The sequence below is a fragment of the Amphiprion ocellaris genome, chromosome 14, assembly GCF_022539595.1.
Source record: "Amphiprion ocellaris isolate individual 3 ecotype Okinawa chromosome 14, ASM2253959v1, whole genome shotgun sequence".
In the NCBI taxonomy this organism is placed as follows: domain Eukaryota; kingdom Metazoa; phylum Chordata; class Actinopteri; family Pomacentridae; genus Amphiprion; species Amphiprion ocellaris.
Window position 1 is genome coordinate 28,291,395 of NC_072779.1, and position 27,739 is coordinate 28,319,133.

General features: G+C 41.9%; 1 protein-coding gene across 2 annotated transcripts; it reads right to left on the minus strand.

The window, feature by feature from the left end:
- Positions 1-306: 306 nt before the first annotated feature.
- Positions 307-24,300, minus strand: ska2 (spindle and kinetochore associated complex subunit 2). 2 transcript variants are annotated; one of them, XM_023294099.3, is made up of 7 exons: positions 24,231-24,300; positions 22,750-22,839; positions 19,367-19,543; positions 11,900-11,974; positions 10,879-10,921; positions 3,566-3,695; positions 307-861 (listed from the first exon to the last, which is right to left on the minus strand). In XM_023294099.3, the coding sequence occupies exons 1-7, from the start codon at positions 24,261-24,263 to the stop codon at positions 735-737; spliced, it is 675 nt and encodes a 224-aa protein (XP_023149867.1). In that variant the 5' UTR covers positions 24,264-24,300; the 3' UTR covers positions 307-734. The 2 variants fall into 2 exon arrangements, with proteins under 2 accessions (XP_023149867.1, XP_054873247.1); XM_055017272.1 differs by lacking the exon at positions 19,367-19,543 and having other exon boundaries at positions 24,231-24,278.
- Positions 24,301-27,739: the final 3,439 nt, after the last annotated feature.

A 27,739-nucleotide genomic window follows, 5' to 3' on the forward strand; every position in this document is an offset into this window, starting at 1 on the left:
TAGACTTTGCAAAAAGGATGGAAATGGCTGTAGTGAATACTTTACCAAAGAGGCAGGAACATGGGGTGACTTATAAGAGTGGAGGCTGGGGCACACAGACTACATCTTGTATTGACTGAAGGAGATCAGTGACAGCAATTTTGTGTCTTGTAAAAACATGTCATAATAACATGAAAAATGTCTTAAAATGGGAGACAGATGCCATGCGTGTCATAACATAGTCTTTTTAACTTTGCGCTAGAGTTGCTAAATGTGTGTCATCTACAGTGAAAAACAGTCATACAGTCAAATACCACTCAGAATGGCTGCAATAAGAAATGGTTTAATACTTTGAAGTTACAGACAATGTGCAATACAGTTATCTACTACCCGACAGATGGTGGGGCTTTTTTTAAGCCATTTGGCCATCTGACATGCAGTTTCGACAGGCCATAAAGCCACACTTTTCACAGTGTAGCTGCAGTGGAAGGCGATCAATAATGAGGAGAGCTTTGGAAACACAGGCAGGAAGCAAAGAAGACAAAGTTAAAACAGAACTATGACCTGGAAGAGGATAGAAATAGTGGTCCCATTTACATCAGTTGCTGACTGATGTGTTTAGAAACATCTGGTGGTCTGGATGCATCTGATCTGTCCGTGCCCTCAAGGCTTCTTCAAGAGATCTAGAAGCAGCCAAATCAGATAGCCACAGAAAAGCACCCATTCTGTAAGCAGTTTACAGCTGTTGCTCTTCCTCACATAACCAGTCGAAGGAGGCCTTTCCTGTCCAGCTCGACTAAAGAGAGGTGTTGCAGGATCTTCAGCTTGGCATCACTTGGCTTCATTTTCAACTGCTTCATCTCATGCAAACTGAGCGACCCACTCCAGGGGACAAGAGAAAACAGAAAGGCAATCAGTGATGCTACACAGTATCCCATTACACACTGACAGTAGTCTACGCAAGTTAAGCATTTTTCAGAAAGAACTACTGTACTGTAGCACAGGTCTTGATTTCTATGCTCAAGTAGCCAAAACTTAAACAGTTTCAGTGGATCATCTGGTTTCTAAAATTAGGGAACATCACTTTGTAAAAGGTAGTTCCTTTAAAGACACACTATCTGCAAAAAACTGTAGGGAGTACAGGTGTACAATACAAGCATATACACCAGTGGTTGTCAATTTTTTTCTGCCAGGCCCCTGTTTTTACATTAAAACGTGAATATGCAGGACTGTGTTATTTTATCTGATTCCATTTTGTTTTCCACAGTAAAGATCAGGGGTGTCAAACTCAGTCCAGGGGCTACATTCAACCAAGTTTGATTGCTAGTGGACCGAACCAGTAAAATCAGAGCAATAACAACCTATAAATAACCACAACTCCAAGTTTTTTCCCTTTTAGTTCAAAAAATACATTTTGATAATGTTCACATTTAATGAACTATCTTTTTACAAAACATTATGAACACCCTGAAATTTCTTTAGAAAAGCAAGTTCAGTTTCAAAAATATTATGCCTCAGTTGATCATTTACACGTGCATTACAACTTACAGATCAAAGTTTATCTACAAAGGAACACAACATTTAGTCACAGGTATTTGGAACTGAACAATGTAGTATTTTTCTTTATGATCAAAACAACTTGTCAAGGTCTAGAAATTATTTAAAATTTACAGTTTTACAAATTTACAGTTAATGTCTTCTTTGTAATTTTTACCCTTTGTAAAGTCATCTCGCGGGCTGAAATGGACCATCTGGCCGACCGGTTTTGGACCGCGGGCCGCATGTTTGACACCCCTGGTAGAAATAATCGGAGCAGATGAGACGAGGTGGTGACGTGATCAAGTACGCCGGTGTTCTAATTACATATTAAGGATGCGTTCTCCTGTTCTCGGGAGCCCGTATTTGCCAAGTAAGCAAGTACGGACATGCACAACGGCCAGCGCCGTTTGTGCGCAGCGAAAAACAGGCCGACGTTAAAACAGTAGTTCACATAATTAGTTGCGCGTAGACGGACCTTTTCCTCCCAGTCGCCTGCGCCCCCCCGTCATGCCTCTGTGCCCCCCAGGGGGGCGCGCCTCACTATTTGAGAAGCACTGATATACACTAATAAACCACAACATTAAAACCACCTGGCTAATTTTGCGTAGGTCACCCTTTTATCCAAATAGCTTTGAAACATTCTTGCATGGACATAGGATCTCTGGGATTGTTCTCTGGTGTCTGGCATTAGCACATTGGCAGTGGATCCTAGATATCCAGTGGATCAGGCCTGTTACTTTTTATTTGGTTACATGGGTTTTGATCTTGATGAACATAGGAGTCCAGAGTGTTTTTCGGAAAAATGTTCAGTACAACAGAAAGTTCTATAAATATGCTACTTTCAGAGCAACACAGTCAGGTCCATAAATGTTTGGACATTGACACAGTTCTCAGCATGCTCAGCTCTGTATACCACCCAATGGATTTGAAATGGAAGTGCGAAGTGCAGACTTTCTGCTTTAATTTGTGGGTATTTACATCCAAATCATGTGAATGGTGGAGGAATTACAACACATTTTAGATATGCCATCAACCTTTTCAAGGGAGCAAAAGTAATTGAACAATTGGCTGCTCAGCTGTTCCATGGCCAGGTGCATGTAATTCCCTCATTATTTCATTCATAAGGAGCAGATAAAAGGTCGAGATTTCATTTCAAATGTGGTATTTGCGTTCGGAATCTGTTGAGGTCAACTCTCAATATGAAGTCCAAAGACCTGTCACTATCAGTGAAGCAAGCCATCATTAGGCTGAAAAATCAAAACAAATCCATCAGAGAAAAAGCAAAAACAGGCCAGAATGATGGGAAGAGAAGAGTATGGAGAACAGAAGGAACTGCTTCTGATCCAAAACATACCATCTCATCAGTGAAGCATGGTGGTGATAGTGTAATGGTGTGGGCATGTATGGCTGCCAAAAGAATAAGTTCTCTTATATTTACTGATCATGTGACTGCTGACAAAAGCAGCAGGATGAATTCTGAAGTGTGCAATATTATTTACACATATTCAGCCAAATACTTCAGAACTCTTTGGACGGCGCTTCACAGTGCAGATGGACAATGACCCCAATCATATTGTGAAAGCAACTGAAGAGCACCACCAAGCTACTCTGCAGCCCCCAACTAAAGAGTAAAAGTGACAATTTGACTTATCATTATGTTTGTTTAATTACTTTTAGTCCCTTAAAAAGGTGGAAAGCACATATAAAATGTGTTGTAATTCCTACACTGTTCCCCTGATTTGGATGTAAATACACTCAAATTAAAGCTGAAAGTCTGCACTTAAAGCACATCTTCATTGTTTCATTTCAAATCCACTGTGGTGGTGTACAAAGCTGAAATGCTGAAAATGTTATCAATGTTCAAATATTTATGGACCTGACTGTAACTCTGTGAATCCACTGTCATAATTACTCAGACTCTTCGACAAGTTCAATCGAAAAGATTATAACTGAGAATTATGTAGTCTAGTGTAATCATGTTCACTGGTTTTACTCTTCAGTAATCTTTCTGATTGTAGGTGCAGGCACACTGCAGTTGGTCTCAAACCTGTTGCTTCTGTTAAGATGCTCCTGAAGCTGTTTGTAGAATGCATTGAGGTCAGTCAGCTCAATATTGGAGCGTATGCTGGGCGGAACCGTGTCCAACATGGATACACTCAGCTCCTCATAATCACAGCCTGGGGACACACAGACATGTCAGGGTCACAGTTCAATTCATTTCCCTGATGGCAAAATGCAGGAACTGAAGAAGTATGGTGGTCTGAAGCTGGAACTGATCTAAAAGGCAACAAAATATGCTGTAATTAAGGGTTAGAGCTTACAAAATGATGCACAACTATATCATCTTATATAAACTGTATTCACTTTAAGATGGCAATCAAAGACATATTTTTCAGCGACTATTGAAAATGGAAGTGCCAAAACAGAAGCTCAGAGCAACAAAAGTGAATACAAACATGATCACACGAGTTAGAAAATCTACTATCGGTTAAAAAAAAAAAAAAAAAAAAAAGACTACACTATGCAGCAGCAATCACAGAAAGAGCCATACTACTACTACTCAAAGCCACAGTAGCTACACGTCCAGAAGAAAGCCATGGAGAGTGTCTTATTTCCTCTCAAAAATAGACAGGCAAGTGGGGACTTCCAGTGGCGCAGTGAACAGCATGGCAGCTTAGAACCTTGAGGCTCTGGGCACCAGCTTTTAATCTCCCTTAATTCAGCTGGCAACAGGTCTCGAAACAAGCAAAAAACAATTCAACAATGAGTGGGGACAAAGTTAAGAAAGGAGGATACGGACAAGGAAACAATAATGAACGAGAAACTGAGAAAGAAGCAACCGCAGGTGAGGACCCAGCCACGGAAAACCGACCGCAAAGAAAAGGAAACTTTAGACTTAATTAGAAAGACAGTTAGTGAAGCTTTGACTGTAGGGATGGCAACACTCCAGGCCGAATTAAAAAGAGACCTCACAGAACTCCGTACTTGTTTCCTGGAGGACATTGATTTAAAAAAAAACTTGATGAGCGAACGACAGCCATGAACTGTAAAATATAGGATACAAAGGGCCAGATTGAAGGAGCAGTGGAACGTTTAGGCGAGATGGAAGGACACATGGCCGACATGGAGAGATGGGACATCAATGTGAAGGAGGCCCTCACCCAGCTACTCATTAACCAGCAGGCCCTAAAGGAGAAGGTGACTGACATGGAAGGCTGGGCGCAACGTAACAACATCAGGATTTATGGCGTCTCAGAGGGTTTAGAGGGCACCTCGGCGGCGGCATTCATTGAAAACTCTGTCAAGTCAGAGTTGGGGGTAGAGTTTGGACCTGACCTCGAATGAGTGTTTTTTGAATCTGGCACCATCATGTATAACGGCGCTGCACAAGCAGCAGATGACCTGAGGAAATGTGGATTCACGGTAGGTGAGACCCCCCGCAGGACCAGGAGTAAGGGCGTAACTGGGATCCGACACAACGGAAGACGGCGCCAGTTCCAGAACCAGATTCGAGACAGGCTGAAGACGTACCGGAGAGGGAGCCGGGGGGGAGCGTGAGAAGCACGGGCCCATTCTTTATTCTCTATGTTACGACATGGAGACTCGGTTTTTCTTTCACAACATGGACACGGAATACACCACTCAGCAGACTAGAATAAGGTAATTTCACAGAACTGGGTCAAATCTCTCCTTTATTTTCTTTAATAAATGGCACGGCTAGTGCCTACAGACTAAGGACTGAGAGCAAAAATTTTTTTTTTCCTTCTCTTTTTCATCCGAGGGGTCCCACCTGGTGGGCACCCCTTCACTGGCCAAAGCGACATGACAGCTTTGTTGTTGGAAGCACAGTTCTTGCATTTTAGTTCTTTACATTGTTTTATTTATTTATTTTATGCTGCCTTTTCAAAGCAGCAATTCTGGATCAGAGGTTTCGGCAATGGGCTCATTGTGGAATTACAGCCATGTGCAAGATTGTTTAAAAAGGAAATTTTTCTTGCTTCATTAATTTATGTAAGATGTATGGCTTGGGCAAACAGGATCTCTTTAGGTACTTACAGCTATGAGATTATTTTTGTAAAACCATAAAAGGATGCAGCCCATCTGCAATCACTCAAACATTCATGGACGCTTATAACTCTGGCAACAATAAAGGACTTGTAAGCAAGCTATACCACGGCATTCCCTCTCCGAAGATGGACACCACGGAATATGTGAAACATAGATGGAAGAGAGAGCTGAACATAGAAATAACACAGGACATGTGGCTGAGTGCCCGTAAAACACAGGTATCCTCCAACAACTCAAAGACTCAGAGGACTTTTGTTGGAAGAACCTAATCCGATTCTTTATCATCCCTAAACAGAAATCAAAACAAACTGGAACCCAACACAACTGCTGGAGGGAATGTGGAGAGGTCATGGCTGATCACACTCATACTTTGGTCTTGCCCCATTATCCAGGGTTAGGGTTAGGGTTATCCTAGGTTTTAGTATTAGCATGACATTTACAACTCTTTATTTTGGGATCATTCCTGATGGTATGGATTAGGGCTGCAACTAACAATTATTTCAATAATCGATTAATCAATCGATTATTTTTTCAATTAATCGATGAATCGGATAAAAAAAAACACATTTTTAATTTCCGCCTCTTTATTCAGAAATAGAAGATTTGGACTGACAGAGCAAATAAGATCATTGTAGTGAAGCCTTCATCTTCAACCATTGAAAGAGGCCTCATGTCAGTGATGATCATGTTGAGGATGCTCTCAGTCAGGACAGCTGCTTGCTGTGGTGGACATGATGTCTTTATCATCATGAAGCCTGTCAATGCAATTCATCCTGCCTCACTCCAACACAGACCAGTGTCTTCACTCCGACTTTGTCAGAAAATTAAAACTTGAGGCTTAATCTTCAAATTATTACCACCATTGTGTGAAGTTACGTTTATTTATAATGCATATTCAAACCCTGCTTAAGCTGATTAAAGTGAAATAAAAAGTATCTCTCACACACACATGCCCTATCACTGTCATTAATCAGCTAACAAGCAAATGCTAGCATCAGGCGAGCTACCAGAGAGACTAACGTTACGTTTCCTCACTTTAAAACGGAACAAACGTAGGATAATGTAGTGACTTAAGGTGCATGTCCACTAGATGCAACACACCATGTGGCATGCTGGTCCGGTTGCGGTGCGTTTCCAGCTGCAATCTGGTGTGCAGGCATGGCAACAGCAAATTTTGATTTCAGCTGAAAATGTTCGGTATACAATCTTCAGGGGGGGTCCAGGGGGGTGCAGCCCCCCTGAAGCTGAGAGGTTTTCAGTAAAATAGAGGTGATTTAGAATGAAAAACATGCATAGAATTACAGAAGACTAGATTGTAATGAATAAGTTAATTTAATGAAAAGTTAACTTACTTTTTCTTCAATGTCTCACTGCATTTAGTCCTACAATTTTTACAGTTCTATAGGTCTTTTAACACTATTTACACTGGAGTTCTACACTGGTCACAAAGTCACTTCTAATTAGGGTTGCCACCTTTCAGAAATGAAAATAAAGGACGTCCACCACGTCTCCTCGGGGCCACAGTTCAGTAAAGTTGGAAAGATATTCACAGATTCGGACTTCCAGCATCAATAACTCATTAGATATATGTTGTGAAAACATAAATGATGCCTCTTTTCCAACATTATAAGGTACACAATGTGCTACTTGATAAAACTGGGCTTGTAGCATATTGTGTACCTACAGAGAACAAGATTGAAGTTATTGAATATTTGTGTCTCTCTTTGCTGTTGCAGCGGTTTTGCAGACAGACGTCACACAGCCGGCTGCACATAGACATCAATGTTATTTCTGCAGCTTGAAAGACAGCTACTGTTGATTAAACTGGGCTTGTAGCACATTGTCTGCCTTACAACAATGGGAAAGAGGCACCATTTATGTTTTGACAACCTATATCTAATGAGTCATTGATGCCGGAAGTCCAAATCTGTGAATATCTTTCCAACTTTACTGAACTTGGGGCCACTACCACCTAAGGAGTGATATATTTAATTCTGAAAAAAGCATTTAGCCATACTTAAAGCTTTAAGTGCTTTATTAACATGAAACTAAGAGTTTTGTATTGTTTTATGATCACAGATTCTGCCTGAACAGAAGTGGCATCATTTTAAACAGGGAAACCATCCTAATAAAATGTAATGAGCAACCAGTGAGCAATACTGGATTCTGCAAAAACATAAACAACTGAATGCAGAATACTGGACAAAGAAATTCTCTACAGACATTTTTTCCCATCTAAATCTTATCTTAACACAGTTAATGTATTAACTTATTTCTGTGTGTATGCATGTATTTATTGATTTATTTAGTGCTGTTAGCATATCAGAGTTCTGAGTGAGTTTTTCTTTAGATAGGCAAAGGCCATTTATTGATTACATATTGGCTATTATATAAATGTTTATTAAAAACTAAAAGGCATTAAAAAAAAATTCTAAACAACTTAGGCATTTATTGAGTCACTAAAATACTGTGGAGTCTATGACCACATCAGCATGATTATAAGCATCCTCTGGTAAATTAACAACCAGATACTGATGTCTCTCACCATATGGACTTCAGGAGATGATTAGATGATGATAAACTGTGACCTGCTGGTTGGGTTCTCTCTGTTCTCATGTTTCTTACATGTTGGTCTCCTGATGCTGCTTTACTTCAGCTAATCCATGAGCAACAGAAAACACAGTTTGCCTTGTTCTCATTGCCAGGGGTTCCACTCTTCCCACTCACGTCTGTACATTTGCAAAAGTTTTTGGTTCTGTGGACGTGGTGGAGTTTCTGGTGTAAACATTTTTAAACACGCGGGTGCAGCGTGATCTGCTGGACCTCGCATCGGGTCCTCGCTACGTGGGTCCTACGAAGTTTAAATTGGCTGCCCTTAGTATTTCCTGTGTTTTATTTTGTTCCTTATGCAGTTTTGATGGCTGTGTGACAGACGTGTACGGGGCGTTTACGGGGCGTTTATGAAAATACGGAACAATTTGCGTCCCGATTCAATACAGGACGCGACAATTAATTGTCAAATAAAGGACGGATCCGTATTTTAAGGGACGCGTGGCAACCCTACTTCTAAAGTCAGCTCATGATTCCACCGAAAGCGATCCCAATAGCTCAAAATTCCAACACGAACATGCCGCCATGAATTGTAACAAGAATGCATCGAGCAATTTGATTGGTCCAATCGTTGGCAGCTAACCAATTTCGACCAATCGCAAGGCCTTTTACAATGCAGCAGGAGCTAGACTGGTTCTCTTCGTCTGTTACGCTGCAGGAGAAACGCCGAGCGCTTCTCAAAAACCGGGAGCAAGAGTAACAAAAACATACCTCACCCCCTCTCAACGGATTTGGACCATTCACAGAAATGATCAATTTGAAAATTAAAACGGCGGATTTCCGCGGAACGGCGGAAAATAGCCATGCCTGGGTGTGTTTACCTGGAGCAGGCCACAGCTCATTTGCATAAAGTAGACTTGACTTCTACTTTATGCAAATTCGATGGGGCATGCGGAGATCCCACGCATCGTGAAACTGTCCTCAAACATCTAAACTAGCCGCCGGTGACCTAAAACGAAGACAGATTCAGCTACTGCACAGCTTATTTCTCGCCTCAAATACTTTCAGAAATATTTTTCGCTGAAGTGTTTTCTAAATGAAAAGGAAAGTTTTCTGCCGAGCCGCTGTGTTTATCTGACTTGTCTGCCGGACCATCAAGCTGAAAGCTTGGTCACGTGACTACATAGTGGTCTGCTGAAGCTCGAGCGGTGTCACGTGACAATGTTGTGGCTGCTAATAACTGCCTGCCGTCCATGCGATTTTCAGATGTGTGCGTTGCCGTGCGGGAAAATCGCATGTAGTGGACACGCGGCCTGTTTTTTGTTTTGTGAAGCGTGAAATGCTCCAACACTTTTGAGGACTTCGGTCAAACTGTTCTCTCCGTGCCGGTCAGGTTTCATTTGTTGAATTTACTCTTCATTTGAAAATACCACCTCTGCTCTGCCTCCACCTCCCTCTGTTCAACTCGCTCTGCGGGTAGTTTTTTGTTTTGTTTTGGTTTTTTTTTTTAAACTTTATTTCAGTCAACCAGCATTGACGAAGCTCTGCAGGTGAAGTAGACGACTCCGCGACATGGCGAGTGATGCATGAATCGCACAACACAACGAATCGATAATGAAATTCGTTGCCAACACTTTTAATAATCGATTTTAATTGATTCATTGTTGCAGCCCTAGTATGAATGCAAATGACGTTTATCTCCTTAAGATTTTGCTGGTAGCAAGTAAAAAACCATCATAAAACATTGGCTCCAGAAAAACTGCCCTACCACAGCCCTCTTTGTCAGCATTGTTAAGCAGAGGTATACAACTATACCTCAATATTGACATTACAACAATGTCTGCTTTCATGGTGAAACATTGAAATAAGAAAAGTGAAAATTTTCTATCACAAACATGTTTAGATGAAAATGACCAAATTTGAAGAAGGCTCTGGATCACTCAAGCCCTTATCATTTTAGATTTAGGTAATATTCCAGTGGGACGTACTCAATTCTGCTGTACATGCCTCATATTCCCTTCTGGTTTACTAGTATTTGTCCAAGTTTTGAGGTATCTTTTTGCTGAATGGAGGTAAGCAATATTTAAAAAACTCAACAGCTACAAATCTTCCAGATGCAGTAGTCACAGACTCTGAACAGTCCAAAGAGGCAAATACTTGTAAAAACAGACAAGTAAACCAAATTACCAGTATGGCACACACCAGAGGGAAGTGGAGGGAATGCCTTTTAATTTTAATAAATGGAATTATTATTATTGACCTGTAAATATTTGACTATACACTTTAAACTACAAAATTTGAAACCTACAGACTACTAGTCTACTAGCTACTAGTCTGTTTATCCTAGATGAATAAGACACCCGGGAAAAAAAAAATATATATATATATACCAAGATGATTTTAAATTATGTGTTAGCAAGACTAAGGCAGGCATACTAGCAACTCTGTGAGGATGTATTGCAGACACAATAGTGCTCAAAATAATAATGCTATCATGCTGATGTAAACTAGGTTAAATGCTTACATGTTATAAAAGCCTGAAAATATATTGCAGTTTATCCTGAAGGGGACAGCTTCTAAAGGTTTCATGGCAATATGTTCAGCAACTGATGAAATATTTCAGTCTGGATGACAGTGATGACTACTAAACAGGCAGACCACCAGGCAGTTAACAGACAAAAACTCATTGCAATTTCTGGGATATTATGAGCAGAGTAGGAGTCCTGAATGAAACAGACTTACTGTGTGACTGCTGTTTACGAGAAGCTGCTACACCGGAGGACTCCTGCAAGAAAACATTTAGTAAGTGAGGCGTCTGCAAACGTTAGTGTAACACATGCCTGCGGCAAGTAACTAACACACAGCCACAACTTTATAACCTCCGACAGGTAAAGTGCAGTCTATCGCAATGCAATGTTCTGCTGGGAACCCCTGGGCATTGGCATTCATGTGGATGACACTTTGACATGTACAGCCCATGTAAACACTAATGCAGACCAAGCACACTGCATGGCCACAGCAATTCCCAATGTCGGCGACCTCCCCCAGCAGGACAATGTGCTTTGCCAGACTGCAAAAATTGTTTAGGAGTGACTCGAGGGATACTACTAAGAGCTTCAGATGTGTACTCTGTCTAAACTGTTCAGATCCAAATCAGATCAAGCATCCAAAAGAAGCACAGGAACAAGTGTGATCCAAAGAGGACCTGCTGTGCAACCTACAAGACCCAAAAAATGCACTGCCAAAGTCCAGGTGTCAAATACCACAGGATTCCCCCAGAGGTCCAATGTCCATGCCCTGACAGGTCAGGGCTGTTTTAACAACACAAAGTGGACCTGCACATATTAGGCACATGGTTTTAATGCTGGGGCTGATAGGTGTATGACCTCAAACAGTGGTCACTTCAAACAAAAACTGTCATTTTGCCTGTCAGAATGTATCATGTAAATGAAATTCATTTGTAAGCAGACCATCCACAGCAGAAAGGTAAAAAATGTGTGACTGTTATTTGTCACATTGTGGCAGATTTACAGGCTCAATCACTCCCACTCCAGTCCCCCCATCTCCCCTCCCACTCCCCATGTGCTCCTGCACAAGTACTAACGTGCACACTGAAATAGGTGCTTGCTTGCCTGCCATCAGAAGAAACTTTGGGTTCAGTGTCTTGCCCAAGGACACTGTGACATGTGTAGTGGTAGGGGACCAAACATTGCTAAGACCAACTACTAATTAAATGATCATTGATTAAGAGAGAGTGTCTTACCTCTGATGTGTTGTGACAGACAGCTGAACCCAGTAGTGCTGCTGAATTAGTCTCTGACACGGTCAGTGCCTCAACCTGTAGCAGGAAAATAAGGACATATTAAAAAAATGGAAACCAGAGCTGTAATAAGCTGCTGCTGTGTCATGACATACCACAGCAACTTGTTCCTGTAGTATCTTTTTCAAACCTTATAGTCAATATATACAATTTGCGGTTTTTAGCCATTTTCATATGTGAAATGAGAGCTCAATAGCCAAGAAAGTGAAAATCTAATATATTCTAGACTTATTATGCATAAAGTAAAATGTTTTTAAGCATTTTTTTCATTTTAAGAAATTCTCAAAAAAGTAAAGAGATATCTAAAATTATTAGAATAGTCCATTTCGAGTTTGAGTAAATTATTCACACAATATACATACCAAAATCATGGGGAAAAAAAATCACTGACTTCAAAGTTGTCCAGAAGACAATCACTGGACTGAGGCTGGTGTTAGTCTATCAAGAGTCACCAAGTACAGATGTCTTCAATAAAGAGGTTACAACTGTTGCATTCCTAATATCAAGTTACTACTGAGTCAGAGACAATGCCAGGTGCAGCTTATGTGGGCTACGGAGAAAAAAAACTGGACTATTCAGCTCAGTGGTCCAAAGTCCTCTGTTCAGATGAAAGTAAATTTTGTATGTATTTGGAAATCAAGGTTCTAGAATCTGGAGGAAGAAGAGGCACGAAACCCGAAGTGTTTTCAGACATCATGTCATCTGCTGAAGTTCATACAATCTGTTTTATCAAGTCCAAAGTTAATGTAGACATCTACCAGAAAATGCTGGAGCATGTCATGCTTCCATCTGCTGACAAGCGTTGGAAATGTCAATTTCCTTTTCCAACAGGACTTAGCAACTGCCCGCAGAGCTAAAACTACAACCAAATGGTTTGCTGATCACATTACTTTGCTTGATTGGTCATCAAACTCACCTGACCTGAATCCCATATGTGGTATTGTCAAGAGGAAGATAAGAAACACCCGATCTAAAAATACAGACAAGCTGAAGGCTGCTATCAAAGCATTCACCGTTGTCAACAGGGCCACAGGCTGATCCCTGCCTTAACACTGTGAATTGATGCAGTTATTTGTGGTTAAGGAGCCTCAACCAAGTATTGAGTGTATAAATGCTAATACCTTTTGACATTGACATCTGTATTGTAAATCAGATTCTAGATTTCTGATTTTCATTTGCTATAAGCCATAATCATCAAAATTTTAAAAATATTTCAAGTTTTTCAATTTACGTGTATGAATATAGAATACATGAAAATTTACCCATTTGAATAAAATTTTGAAAGAACAGAATATATTCCAATTGTTTGAGATGCAGCACTATATATCTGCAATGGCTGTACAATACCTGGCACACAGAGGTCATGGAATATGCAAATGGCAATTTGCAGCAAAATGTAATTTCCTGTCAACTACATTATTGAGGCATGTCCCAAATGAAAACAAACACCGCACTTATGTTCTATGCACATAAATGCATATAAAAACCCTGTAGGGCAATGTCTGATCAGTAGCCGATGTTCATGACAATCCTTTGTGAAATCTTGAATATGATTCCACTCACTTTTTATGTGAGTAGTGCATGCAAATGGCTTTTGTGAAACAGGCCCTACAAGAAGGAGGGATTAAAATTAGGAAGGATTTGAAGAATGGTCGCAGGCTACATCCCGAATATTAAAACTTACTTTGTTGTTGAATATCTGAATGACCACAAAGTGAAAGAGACTCTCACATGCTCCTTCTCATACAATTTAGTAACCACGTCATCATTTTATCCGTGTTACTATTTTGCAGACAGTCTATAGAATTTTGCTGCTTGGAAACTATGATCTACAGGTGCATCTCATGTGATTACAACATTGTGAAAAAAGTTTTGTATTTTTCATCAGACTGTTAATGTGAAAAATGTTTTAATTTTATATATATATATATATATATATATATATATATATATATATATATATATATATATATATATATATATATATATATATATATATATATATATTTGAGGCGAATTACACAAACTGAAACATGTAAAGCTTTTATTTGAACTTTGACCCAATGTTTTTACCCAAAATCAATCTCAAAACAATTTTCAAAAGATGAACAAAGATCAACTGAAAAACAGATTTATAACGCAGAAATACCCAAAGTTCACGTATGCTCTGTCAGAACTTGGTCAGGGAACTAGAACAGTTAGATTGTAACCAGATCAAAATCTCTGACCTTCCCTTTATCACTTCTGCCCTTAAACATCACTCCTGCTTCAAGAACCCTATGATCGCTTCCACCTTGTCTGCTTGGTGGAAAGCACTGGAAACCACAGGCTCCCAATTAAAACCCAGTATACTCTCCCCAATCTGGCACAACCCTGATTTTGCAAACAACAAAATAGCTCTTTATTTCAGCACATGGGCAGAGAGAGGAGTCACTCACCTCCATCACCTTCTGGATGATAACACATTTAGGACATATATAAACTTATTCCAAACATTTGAAATAAGAAATGGAAATTTTCTTCAGTACCTACAGGTAAAGAAGACTATTACAAGTAGAATTCCATCGCTTCAGACTACTTTACAGCCAACGGATTTACAGCCACCTGAATTTGTCGACTACATTGTGAAACTCTCTCCAAGAAATAAGAAGAATCTCTCAAAAATTTATGGTTTACTCTCAAAGACACACTCTATACACCTACCAACTCAAAAATGGGAAAAAGACGTATCCAAATCTTTTGACTCTGATTTTTGGACCCAAATCTGTGAAAACACATTTAAAATGACTAAAAACACCAACTTACAATTGATCCAATTTAAGGTGCTTCACAGAACGCATATAACGCAATATAAACTGTATAAAATGGGCTTCTCACGCTCAGACACATGTACGCAATGCACCCAAAACATGACTGACACTTACTTTCACGCTCTGTGGCTTTGTACACCCGTCTATCAATTCTGGGTAACAATCACGCAGAAACTCTCCAATATTTTGGACTGCGGGATTCCACATTCCCCTAACGTTTGCCTAATTGGTGATCTAACGCAAACAGCCCTTCCAGACATTCATATCCAACCCACACTTGCAGCTATCGCCATTGCCAAAAAGACAATTTTAGTTAACTGGAAAGATAAGAAAGCCCTCAACATCACCCATTGGCTGAACCTCCTCACAGAACACATTTCACTAGAGAGAATATCTGCTATCAGAAAAAACCATTTGGACTCCTTCAAAGAAAAATGGTCTCCATTTATTAAATCAATAAATATTAATCTATAGCCTCCGCTTGTATGTGGGCGTATGCCATTTCCCTCATAAAATTGTAATTATTATTCTGTCTGTGTGTATGGTCTGACTTCTCTCTGCTTTATCTCAGCTTATTAACCCTCTACCTTTTTAAGTAGGATGGCACCATGGACTTCAAGGCTGTGTGCATACACTGGTGGTGTCCCTTCCCTATTGCTCTTGGGGTTGCTCTCTGGCTCTGCGGGGCCTGCGTGGCTCGGGCCCCTCTGCCTGGGGGTGGGTGTCCCCGGTGTCTCTCCCTTTGAGTCCTGGGTCTGCTGGGTTTGTGCGCTCTCCTGGGGCCTTGGGGGTGGCGGCGGCTGGTCTCTTCTGGGGCGCCCTGGCTGGCCCTGGGGTTTGGGGTGGGTCGGCCCTCCGGTCGCTCCCCTGTCCTTTCCTGCTCTGCTTCCCTCCTCCTCCCTCCTCTCCTGCCTGGCCGCTCGTCCTCGTCCCTCTCCCTCCCCTGGGGGGGCTGGGGGCCCTCCGCTGCCTGGGGGTCTGGCATGGGGGCCGGGTGGTCTCTCTGGGGGGGTGGCTCTGGCTCATCTGGGCACAGGCCTTGGTACTTGCCTGTGTGCCGCCACTGGAGATAAATTTCTGCTGGCTGGGGGCTTCTGTCCGGGCCCGGTGCTGTCCTGGGGAGTGGTGGGGTGGGTGGGGTCTCGGTGGTGCTGCGGAGTGGGCGCCCTGCATCCTGGACGTGCCGGCTCCGGGGTGGGCGTGGGGGCTCATGGCCCTTGCTTCCTAGTGGTGCGGCCTGGTCCTCCCTCCGGGGCGGGGTGCTGCATGCGGCTGGCCCGTGGTGGGGCTGTGGCGCCTACCGGGGCGCTGCTCTAGCGCTGCGACTTCTGGGGGTTTCGGTGCTGGCCGTGCCGGTCGGGTTCGTGTGGGCTCACCTTGGCCTCTTGCCTCTGGGCTCTGGGGGCCCTCTGCATCAGTACCGGTGGTCTTACTACCTGTCTCCCCCGCTGCTCTCTCCTCATGGGCCGGATCCACACCAGACTGCCTCTTACTGTGCACTTCACACACTCCACACGTCACTGTATATAGTTAGTCTTAGGCACATATAGGGACACAACAGCTAGGGCCCCGAGAGCAGGTGGGGGCAGGAATGATGGGCTCTGTGGTGGGGCGGATGGCAGGGCTCTACGGCCTTGTCTCTTCCCCATCACCCTCTTGCTTGCCTCCCCTGCTCTCTAATTTCTTTTTAATGCACCACATACACTCACAGCTTGGGGGTAGGTCTGGGACGGCTCGGGGAACTTGGGCCAGGGTAGGCTGCAGAGTAGCCATCCTCTGTGGTCCTCTGGCCCGCCCCCTGGACGCCTCGCCCAGCCTCCCCACTTTTAATGCACCACATGACACTCAGGGTTACACTATCACGGTGCAGGGATAATGTCTCCAGTCTGGGATCGGGAGACATATTAACAGGGAGTAATGGGGGGTTCTCACTAATATGGCCTCACTGGTGGGACCCGGCCCCCTTATAGCTATGGTGTGGCGGGGGTGGACCATCATCCGTGTTGCTGTGGCTGGGGGGTCCCCGGGGCCTGGGGGCTGTGGTCGGGGGGGGTTCTCCTGCGTGCCCGACGGGTCCGGGCAGGTGCGATGGCTCTTGGTGGGCTGCGGGGGCTGGATTGGCCGTCCTGGTGGGTGCTGTAGCTGTACTGCGGGCTGGTGGCATGTGGTGGCTCTGTCCTGGTGGGTTGTCAGGGCGCATTGCGGGGAGTGGGGGCCCTGGGTGTACTGCGCTCACCTGGGGCCTGGTGCGGGGGGTATGCGGGGTGCCTCCCTGTCGGCGTCGCCGGGCCCCACCACACTGTCCATTTTTACCCTCTGGACTCACATCGGGTCCCGGCTCCGATTTCCTCTGGCCGGCTCCCGGTGGTGGCCTGCCTTGTGATGGGCTGGTTGCCATCCCTTCGGTGGGCCGCTCGGCCCCTGTGTCTGGCTTCCTGGCTGTGTGGGGCCGTTGGCCCCCTCGGGGGAGGGAGGGGGGGTGGGGGTGGGCGGGTCGGGTGGTGGGGTGGGGGGTTTGGTGGGGACTGGGGTGGGCGGGGTTAGGGTTTGGGTGGCGGGTGGGTCCTCGTGCCCCGGGCCACCTGGGTCGGTCTGGGCGCGCAGGGGGTGTCAGTAGCTGCTCCCTCTTGTTCTCCGGGTTCGCGTCGTTCACGGTGGCCCCGGTGGCTCTCTGGGGGTGCCACCCTGTGGCTCCTACGGCCCGGGGGGAGGGGTGCCCTGTTGACTTGGCCCTGCCTTGCCGTGACTGCTGTTCTGGGCTTCGGGGTTCTTCACACTTGCATGTTTGATCAGGTCTTGCCAGCTACTGCCGAGTCCCATTTCAGCGATTGATGGGTCCCGCCAGAATGTGCTGAGAATTTCTCCAGTCTCTACCCTAAACTCATTCTCTCTCGCACTAGTATCCTTTTCTGGCCTATTCTATTCTATTCTATACTATCAAGACACCCACAATTATGGTGCTCAGTACCATTTGTTCATTTATTATTGAATCTCTTTTTCTTTTGTGTTGGTTTGGTTTTCTTTTCTTTTTTCAAATTTTTATTTATTTATTTATTTTTTTTTATTGATGGGCAATTAGTAGTTGGGCATAACACACCACCTTACAATCTTTAATTGCAATAGCAACGCCTGTTATTTTCTATCCCTGTTCATCCTGTTCGTCCTGTTCGTCCTGTCCAGTCTTTGTTTCCCCCACACATCACTGAGGTGTAGCACTGCCCTCCCTGGCTCATAATAGGGAATTCTAATAAAGAATATCTGCTTAGCTTTCAGGGAGGGCCGGTGATGGTCACACACATGCACTAAATATTAAAATATTTGGCTGCAAGACTAAAATATGCATCAATCTCATAAAATGTTGACTCCCCTTTTGTGGAGTTAAACAATGAGAACAAATGCAGACAAAAAAAAAAAAAAAAAAAAAAAAAAAAAAAAAAAAAAGAACTTGGTCAGGGCTCCTTTTGCTTGAATTACTGCAGTGATGTGGTGTGGCATGAAGGCCATCAGACTGTGGCCCTGCTGAGGTGTAATGGATGTCCAGGTTGACTTGGTAGCTTCCTCCAGCTCTTCTTTGTTGTTGGGTCTGGTTTGTCCCATCCTCCTCTTGAGAATAGACCACAGATTTTCTATGGGCTTCAAATTTGGCTGGCCATTCTAGCACTGTAATGCCACGATCCATGAACCATTTTTGAGTGATTTTGGCTGTGTGGAGAGGCCAAGTCCTGCCTGCTGGAAAACAAAATCTGCATCTCCAAAAAGCTCCAGTAGTAGCTTAGTGGATGGAAGCATCTACTGCTCCAAAATCATCCGGTAAATGGCTGTGTTGATTTTGGACTGGATTATGCAGGTAGATCAATACCAGCACATGAAATGGCCCAAATTATCACTGACGGTGGAGATTTCACACTGGATTCAAAGAGTCTTTGATCCTGTGCCTCTCCTCCATGCATTGTGAACTTGATTTCAAAAAAAAAATCTAAATTTACTTTTATCTGAAAAGAGGACTTTGGACTATTCAGCAGTGGTCTAGTTCTTTTTCTCCTCTGTCCAGGTAAGACACTGCAGACATTGCATAAAAGTGACTTATTCGATTTTTCAGTCATGTGCCAGAAATTGACATTGTTAATCAACAAGTCACATTCGTGCCCCTATTTTGACAAGCTCTACCTATTATCTGTGATTTAAAGTAAAATGTGGTTTCTTATTTCCACCTTTCAGTTCTGACAGGAGTGTGACAGAGGCCCACAATGGCACCATAATCACAGTGAAAGACTATTAAATAACTATCTGACATCAACAATAGCTTTAGAATATAATGTACCTCCTGCAATGCTGTCCTTGTATACTGTATGTATTCATGAGGTGGTGTTAAAGGTGTAAGTACAGGGGGTCCTCGGTTTACCACGTCATCGACCTACAGCGTTTTGCCATTATGTCGGGTCTGCTTATGTGGATTTTTGCCATAACGCGATGCACGTAACGGCTTTGTTTACATTTTCTTCAGAGTTCCAACTTATGCTTAAAATTGATGTACGTAGACCAATAGGAACGGAACTTTGACGTAAGTCGGGAACCCCCTGTATACGGTTTGTGTGGGAACCTTCACATCAGTAGTCTGTTGGAAGTGTTGGATCAGCTCCATGGCACTGTTGAGGTTGTTTCTGATTGAGTCCATGGATTCTTTCTGTGCAGCAGCAATGTCCTTGACCTGAGCGCACAGCGCAGAGTGCTTGGCCTTGATAACCTTCAAGTTCTCCAGCATCACCACCGGGTTTTCCTGTAGGCACAGTGTCAATTATCAGTCTGTAGACTTCATTTTCAAGCATCTAGCTTCACTTGCTAATTTTGCGTTTCTCATTTTCTATTCAGTTCAATTCAATTTCATTTATCTTGAGACAATTTAAACTGTAATTGGCGCTATATTAGTGCCAGTTACAGTTTAAATTGTCTCAAGATGCTTTACAGAACCCATTTTCTGGTTTGTTTATCTGGTTTGTTATTTATTCCCAATATACATTCTTTGACTCACCTGGACTTAGTGGTAGATTAGGTAAATCTTAAGTTGCCTATAACAAATATCTAAACTGTGCCCTTATCTTAGTGGAGAAACCTCCAGGCTTTGGAGTATAGATGTTATAAAAAAAAAAAATCAATCTTGATGTCCTTGTGTTCTGTATTATTAATATTTATAATCTTCCTAAAACCAAGAAATATTTATATCAGGAACATGTGCTTTTTAGTGCTGGGCAACGATTAAATTTTAGTCTTGATTATTCACATGATTTTCTGCGATTAATTGTGATTTAATCGCATTGTTATTCATAAAATTAAATAACGAATTTAAAAGTAGCATATTCTGCACTTTTATTTTAAAAATGCTTTTATATGAACAAAAATGCAGTTAAAACATTTTTTGTAAATCTCAAACTAAACATTAATGTAATCAAATCAAACCCAAACTATTTGCCATGGCAAAGGCATTGACATTTTATCTGGTTTGTTATAGAAAAACAAGTTACCCTCGTATTCCAGAGCCATGATCATATTATAACAGGAATCTTCCCAGCGAACACCAGTAGAATTTTTTTTTTTTAATCAGCCTATAATAAATCCATGGACTCGCGGGGGGTGGTCTGGAATATAACCCCCATAATAGACAAGGGACCACTGTATTGCCAAAGTCAAACCAATGCTAATCCAATGCTAGTTGAACAACATATCCATACTCTCATTTCCTCCCATTCACCCCTGCCTTGCCTAAATGATGCAGCAGCTAACTGCATTTTCTCTGTCTGTTTTGAGAATGTTTCATTTTGTCAGATTTTCACTAATGATGATAACATTTATTGAAATAGTACTCATTCTTAACAAAGTTATAAAGATTAAATCTAATTTAAGAGCAATGTTGAAAGTTAAAAAAACAGTGTGGAGTCAGACACAATTCATGTTAATGTAGTACTGCTTCCAGTGACATTATTGTGAAAGAGTACCAGCAGTACTGTAAACGTGTAACAAAATCACAGTCTCTATAACATAACTAATATTAAATTAACAGTTAAAAAAACAAAAAAACAATACTTATACATAGCATACAATGGCCATCCCAAAAAAAAGTTGCACACTAAAATTTTGTTGACTGCCTTTAGCCTTGAGTATGGCACACATTCACTGTGGCATCGTTTCGATAAGCTTCTGCAATGTCACAGCATTTATTTCTGTTTAATTATCTGCCAAGATCTTGTATTGATGATGGGAGAGTTGGAACGCTGCACAAAGTCTTCTCCAGAGCATCCCAAAGATTCTCAATTAGAATCAGGTCTGGATTCTGTGGGGGTCAATCCATGTGTGAAAATTATGTCTCATGCTCCCTGATCCGCTCATTCTCAATGTGAGCCCCATGAATCCTGGCATTGTCATCTTGGAATATGCCCGTGCCATCAGGGAAGAAAAACTCCATTGATGGAAAGACCTGGTCATTCAGTGTATTCAGGTAGTCAGCTGACCTCATTCTTCAGGCACATGACGTTGCTGAACCTGGACCTGACCAACTGCAGCGACCCCAGATCATAATACTGCCACCACAGGCTTGTACAGTAGGCACTAGGCATGATGAGTGCATCACTTCATCCACCTCTGTTCTTACCCTGATGGGCCCATCACCTTGGAACATGATAAATCTGGATTCATTAAATCACATGACCTTCTTCCATTGCTCCAGAGTCCAATCTTTATGCTCTATAGCAAACTGAATTCATTTTCTCTCATTAGCCTCACTGATAAGTGGTTTTCTTAGGGCTACACAGCTGATTAGTCCCAATCCCTTGAGTTCCCTTCGCATTCTGTGTAGAAATGCTCTTACCTTCACTATTAAACATAGCCATGAGTTCTACTGTTGATTTCCTATATGATTTCACCAAACATTTAAGTGATCTCCCATCACGATCATCCAAGAGTTTGTTCCAACCACATTTGTTCCTCAATGATGATGGTTTACCACTATCCTACCAGGTTTTAATGATGCGTTGGACGGTTTTTAACCTGACTGTAGTAGCTTCAGAAATCTACTTAGCTGTTTTCTTTGCTTGACACAGGCCAATAATTTGATCCTTCTGAGGCAGATTACCATCCTTTCCATGACCACAGGATGTGTCTTCCGACATGGTTGTTTAAGAAATGAGAAGCTACTCACTGCATCTGCTAGGATTAAATAAGTTGTTGCCTGCTGAAACATATTCATCACTGCAGTAATAATCCAATGGAAGACTCTTACTTATTTGCTTAGTTAAATCCAGGTGGCAACTTTTTTTCTGGACAGGCAGTGTACAGAACAATAATACTGAACAATGACTGTTGTACCCTGAACATGTATAGTCTGTGACCAACCAGCAGTGAAGATTGACTGCTAGCTTGTGGTTATGATGCTTTATGGGACAACTTTGTTGAATAGAACTGCTAAATGATAAAGCGGTTGCTTATTTACAGTTGGTCCAAAACACACCAACAAGAATCCTAACGAACACTTGACACAGGAAACAATGACACATTACTCTAGAGCTACCTTAACCCTAACTCATTTGCTATTGTAATCTGATATAGATTATACAGAGATTTAAAACAGAATCTTAATTATGCTCCAGTTTACGTCTCCAAACTATGAACCCTTGACTCTGTGCCTAGACCCCTTGGATAAGAGAATCTGTTAAAAGTTCCGCGTTCTGGGCTTAAACAAAGAGGGGCCACACCTGTTTGCACAAGTTCCCCTTTACTATCAGTACAAATATCCAATTAACTTTGTGTTATAAATTGATATGTTTCAAAACAGAAATGGTGGGACTTGCCAGCATGTCTTCAATGACCTGTGTTTACACTGTTTACACTTACAATGATTAGCAGCTACGTAAGATTCTATAGGCTGCAGATGGCATTAAATTGCTCACATCTTTTGCTGTTAGTAGAAAGAACAGGTGTTAAATGAGTTATCACCTCAACTGGACATCCATTCTCTGCAGTGTTCATGAAGTCCAACTTCAGCCACTTCTCAATGTAATCCAGGTCTGCCTCTGACTTCAGGAACTGTAAAAACACTCAGCATTACATTTCAGCAGTAAATTGGCAAATGTACCCTGCGTCCTTCTGCGTAGAAGAAGGGCTGGGTTTTTCATAATGTTACTAAACAATCTCTTAAGTGATGCTAGTACTCATACGGTACATCAGTTTTAGAACCAAGATAAAATCCTTGCTGATCATTCTGCAAAAGTTAAATGACAAATGTCAAACTTCAGAAATAATAAATGCTGAAGCACTACCAACTATAAAATAAGAGATTTAAAATGTTGTAAAAGTAATAAAAATGCCAAAAACATAATGTCCAGCTGCCAAAATAGTGGATATTCACTGTCTCTGGGAAGGACTGAATGTTGGTGCAAGCACAGGTAAAAGGTTAGAACTGTAAAAGTAGTTGGTGTAGCTGTTTCTTGCAGCTTTCAGATGCTTTGACAATACTATTGCACTACTAGCTGTCTGATACAGTAGTGCAATGAAGTCAGAGCGTCTGCTAACAGCCGAACATTTGAAGGTTGGAAACCTTGCCCATACTCGCACCTCTTCCTGACCAATTGCTGTTTTTTTTTTTCTTTTTTGGGATTTATAGCAGGGTCATCACAAGTACAATGTAAAATGGACACAAGATAGACTGCTATAGCTCAACTAAAGCCTGGACTGCAGAACAATAAAGTACCTCCAAAACTTGACCATAATTACTATGTCTGTTTTGAGTACACTTCATTTTGTCAGATTTGCCAAAATAATAATGATTAAATGTAACAATATTAGTATGCATGGATTCGGGATATGGTGAAAAGGATGCTGTTGAAAGCTCCAGAGAGACACTTTGGAGTTAAGACTAAAGCCCTCTATGTTCCCGAAATTCATTACCGAGAGTACGCGTTACTATAAAAAAAATAGTATAAAATAACAGTCTCAGTAATAAAACTGTCATTTAAATTAACAGTAATAATAATGAAATCAATAATGGCAATGGCGGTTGTCCCCTGATGTATGCAGGCTTGACTGCTAGCTTTATGGGACGATTCTGTTGAACCGTACAGCTCCTCACGTTTTAACGGGATCATGTTCCTAAAAATAGCGGACAGCAGGAAGAACAAATATGAGCGAATTATCCTGAGGCTGGACACGTTCTTGTTATAGTTCTAGTGAGGGTTAACAACGAGCCTGCAGTATTTGGTGCTGTACAGGAGCCAGACAGGCCTGCTGAATGGCGCAAAAGAGTTTGAATTGTTTTTTTTTCTACAAACAGAATAAGACTGCCGTAAGTGGCAGCCCTTGTGTGAAACGCATCGGTAATTAACCAGTTGTTGACTTTCTCTGCGATCGTTCAGTAAGGATGGCATCAGTTTCTGATAAACAGTATTACAGAAAATAAAACCGTTTTACGCCGAGCTTACCATCGCTTCGAGCTTTTCGACTGTTGTCTCCATGTTGAATAGTTTTCAGCCTGATGCCGCTCTGTGATTGGCCAGCTGTCAGAAATAGAAGAAGCCAATTGGTTGTGTGCGCGACATATTGCGCCCCGTCTTTTTTCGGAGTGGCTACAGAAAAAAAAAAAACTAATGAAAAAACTTTATGTGTCACTGAAGCATTACCATAAACTATACAGTTTCTTTTCTTATACAGTCTATGAGCATTACACACAACTATACAGTACAGGAACACTGTAAGTAACTTAAAAAATGCAAAATGTACGTTGGTGATAATTTCGTACTTTTTAAATAATTATCTATTTTTTATTTTTTTTAATAACCATTTGGTTTTTAACTGGCATGTACATCCCTGTCAGTGTTATGCTTTTTTTGTTTGTATTGATGTTACTCCTTACTCTGCTAAGATTGCTGCAGTCTTCAACACAGAAGAACTTTGGAATGTAAAGTTCCAGCCAGGCTGAGTTATGCTACAGTACTTCTTCTGTTGGATCAGATCACGTGTATGCACCAATCAGCTTGGGATGCCCTTGTCCCTGTTGCCTGTTCAGCAGTTGCCCTTGGACCACTTTTAGGTTCGAACCATTGCATACTGGGAACGTGCCACAAGACCTGCTGTATTGGCACCATAGACTGTATATATATACATATATATATATATATATATATATATATATATATATATATATATATATATATATATATATATATATATATATATATATATATATATATGTGTGTATATATATGTGTGTATATATATGTGTGTATATATGTATATATATATATATATATATATATATATATATATATATATATATATATATATATATATATATATATATATAAATATATATACAGACTATGATTGGTGCCGCCTGACCATTTTGTATAATCATCACAATTTGGCCCTTATAGAAGTTGCTCAGATCCTTTTACTGGCTTTTTTTCCCCAGCTCCAACACCTCAGCTTCAACGGCTGACCGTACATTTGCTGCCTAATACACTGCTCAAAAAAATTAAAGGAACACTTTGAAAAAACATCGTATTTCAATGGGGAGAAAAAAACTAACTGGATATTTACACTGACATGGACTGGATAATGTGCTAGGAATGAAAAGATGCCACAATGTTTGATGGAAATGAAAATTAGCAACCTACAGAGGGCTGAATTCAAGACACCCCAAAACTCAAAGTGAAAAACTACTGTGGCAGGCTAGTCCATCTTGCTGAAATTCCATGGCAGCAACTCAAAATGGTACTCAATAGTTTGTTTGGCCTCCACATGCTTGTATGCATGCCTGACAACATTGGAGCATGCTCCGAATGAGACGATGGATGGTGTCCTGAGGTATCTCCTCCTAGATCTGGACCAGGGCATCACTGAGCTCCTGGCAGAGGTGGGTAGTAACGAGTTACATTTACTCCGTTACATTAACTTGAGTAACTTTTTGAAAAAAATGTACTTCTGAGAGTTCTTTGACTCTGCCATACTGTTTACTTTTACTTGAGTAGATTTGTGAAGAAGAAACGCTACTCTTACTCCGTTACACTTGGCTACACTCGACTTGTTACTTTTTTATTTACCACATTAGATATGCTTTATTTTGCCAGAGAGATGCCCCCAGTGGATCTACCACATGACTGTGTTTCACCAATCAGACAAAGCAACAATAATCACGTGACTCCGTTTCACCAGACGTCATCCTGCAGTTACATGACCACATATGAACTGTGGCGACATAGGCACAAACTCTACACATGTAGCAGACGGGATGAAAAAAACGGGGGCATTTTTGAGAAGTTCGATCTTGCTTCAGAGTCCGACAACATTAGCATAGCATTAGCATGGATATGTCCATCGTCGGCTTTTGTCTTCTGTTTACTAACACAGGCGAAGTGAAGCGTGACGTCAGGCTCGGTAACCCTGCGTGATACAGCAAGGGGTTACCGAGGTGACTGAGCCTGTGCCATTTGGAGGGAAGTGAAATACAGTAAGTCTTGTCACTGGAAGTAGTTTGCACTGTTCAAACATACAAACGTTACTTACTCCAGATATTTGCTTTAAAAGCTTTATGTTGTGAAAAACCAAGATTTGGAAATTTGTGTTTCTTGTGCCTTAACTTGCCATTTTGTAAAGATGTTATTTATTTTTGCTGTTTTTTAAAATTTTATTATTTGGAAATACCAGAATTTGCACATTATTTTACATTTTTGTCTGTCTGACATCATTTCTAAAAAATAAATCGAACATTACAATCAAACAGTTACTCAGTACTTGAGTAGTCTTTTCACCAAATACTTTTTTACTCTTACGTGAGTAATTTTTTGGATGACTACTTTTTACTTCTACTTGAGTGATATTATTTTGAAGTAACGTTACTCTTACTTGAGTACAATTTTTGGCTACTCTACCCACCTCTGGCTCCTGGGCAGTCTGAGGAGCAACCTGGTGGTGTCGGATGGACCAAAACATAATGTTCCCAAGGTGTTCTATTGGATTTAGGTCAGGGGAGCGTGGGGGCCAGTCAATGGTATCAGTTCCTTCATCCTCAAGGAACTGTCTGCATTTTCTTGCCACATGAGGCCAGGCATTGTCGCGCACCAGAAGGAATCCAGGACCACTGCACCAGCGTAGGGTCTGACAATGGGTCCAAGGATTTCCTCCAGATATCTAATGGCAGTCAGAGTGCCACTGTCTAGCCTGTAGAGGTCTATGCGTGCCTCCATTGATATGTCTCCCCAGACCATTACTGACTTACCACCAAACCAGTCATGCTGAACAATGTTACAGGCAGCATAACGTTCTCCACGGCTTCTCCAGACCCTTCCATGTCCGTCACATGTGCTCAGGGTGAACCTTCTCTCATCTGTGAAAAGCACAGGGCACCAGTGGCGGACCTACCAATTCCCGTGTGCTCTGGCAAATGCTGTCCGAGCTCTACGGTGCCGGGCAGTGAGCACAGAGCCCAGAGGACATCTGGCCCTAAGACCACCCTCATTACAACTGTTTCTGATTGTTTGGTCAGAGACATTCATACCAGTGGCTTGCTGGATGTCATTTTGTATGGCTCCGGCAGTACTCATCCAGTTCCTCCTTGCATAAAGGAGCAGATACTTGTCCTGCTGATGGGTTGAGGACTTTCTACAGTCCTGTCCAGCTCTCATAGACTATCTGCCTGTCTCCTGAAATCTCCTCTATGCTCTTGAGACTGTGCTCGGAGACACAGCAAACCTTCTGGCAATGACACATATTGATGTGCTATCCTGGAGAAGTTGGACTGCCTGTGCAACCTCTGTAGAGTCCAGGTATTGCCTCATGCTACCAGCAGTGACACTGACCCTAGCCAAATGTAAAACTAGTGAAAAACAGTCAGAAAACATTAGGAGGGAAAACATGTCAGTGTCCTTCACCTGTAAACTCATTCCTGTTTTGGCAGTTGTCTCACTGTTACCCCTCTAGTGCACCTTTTATT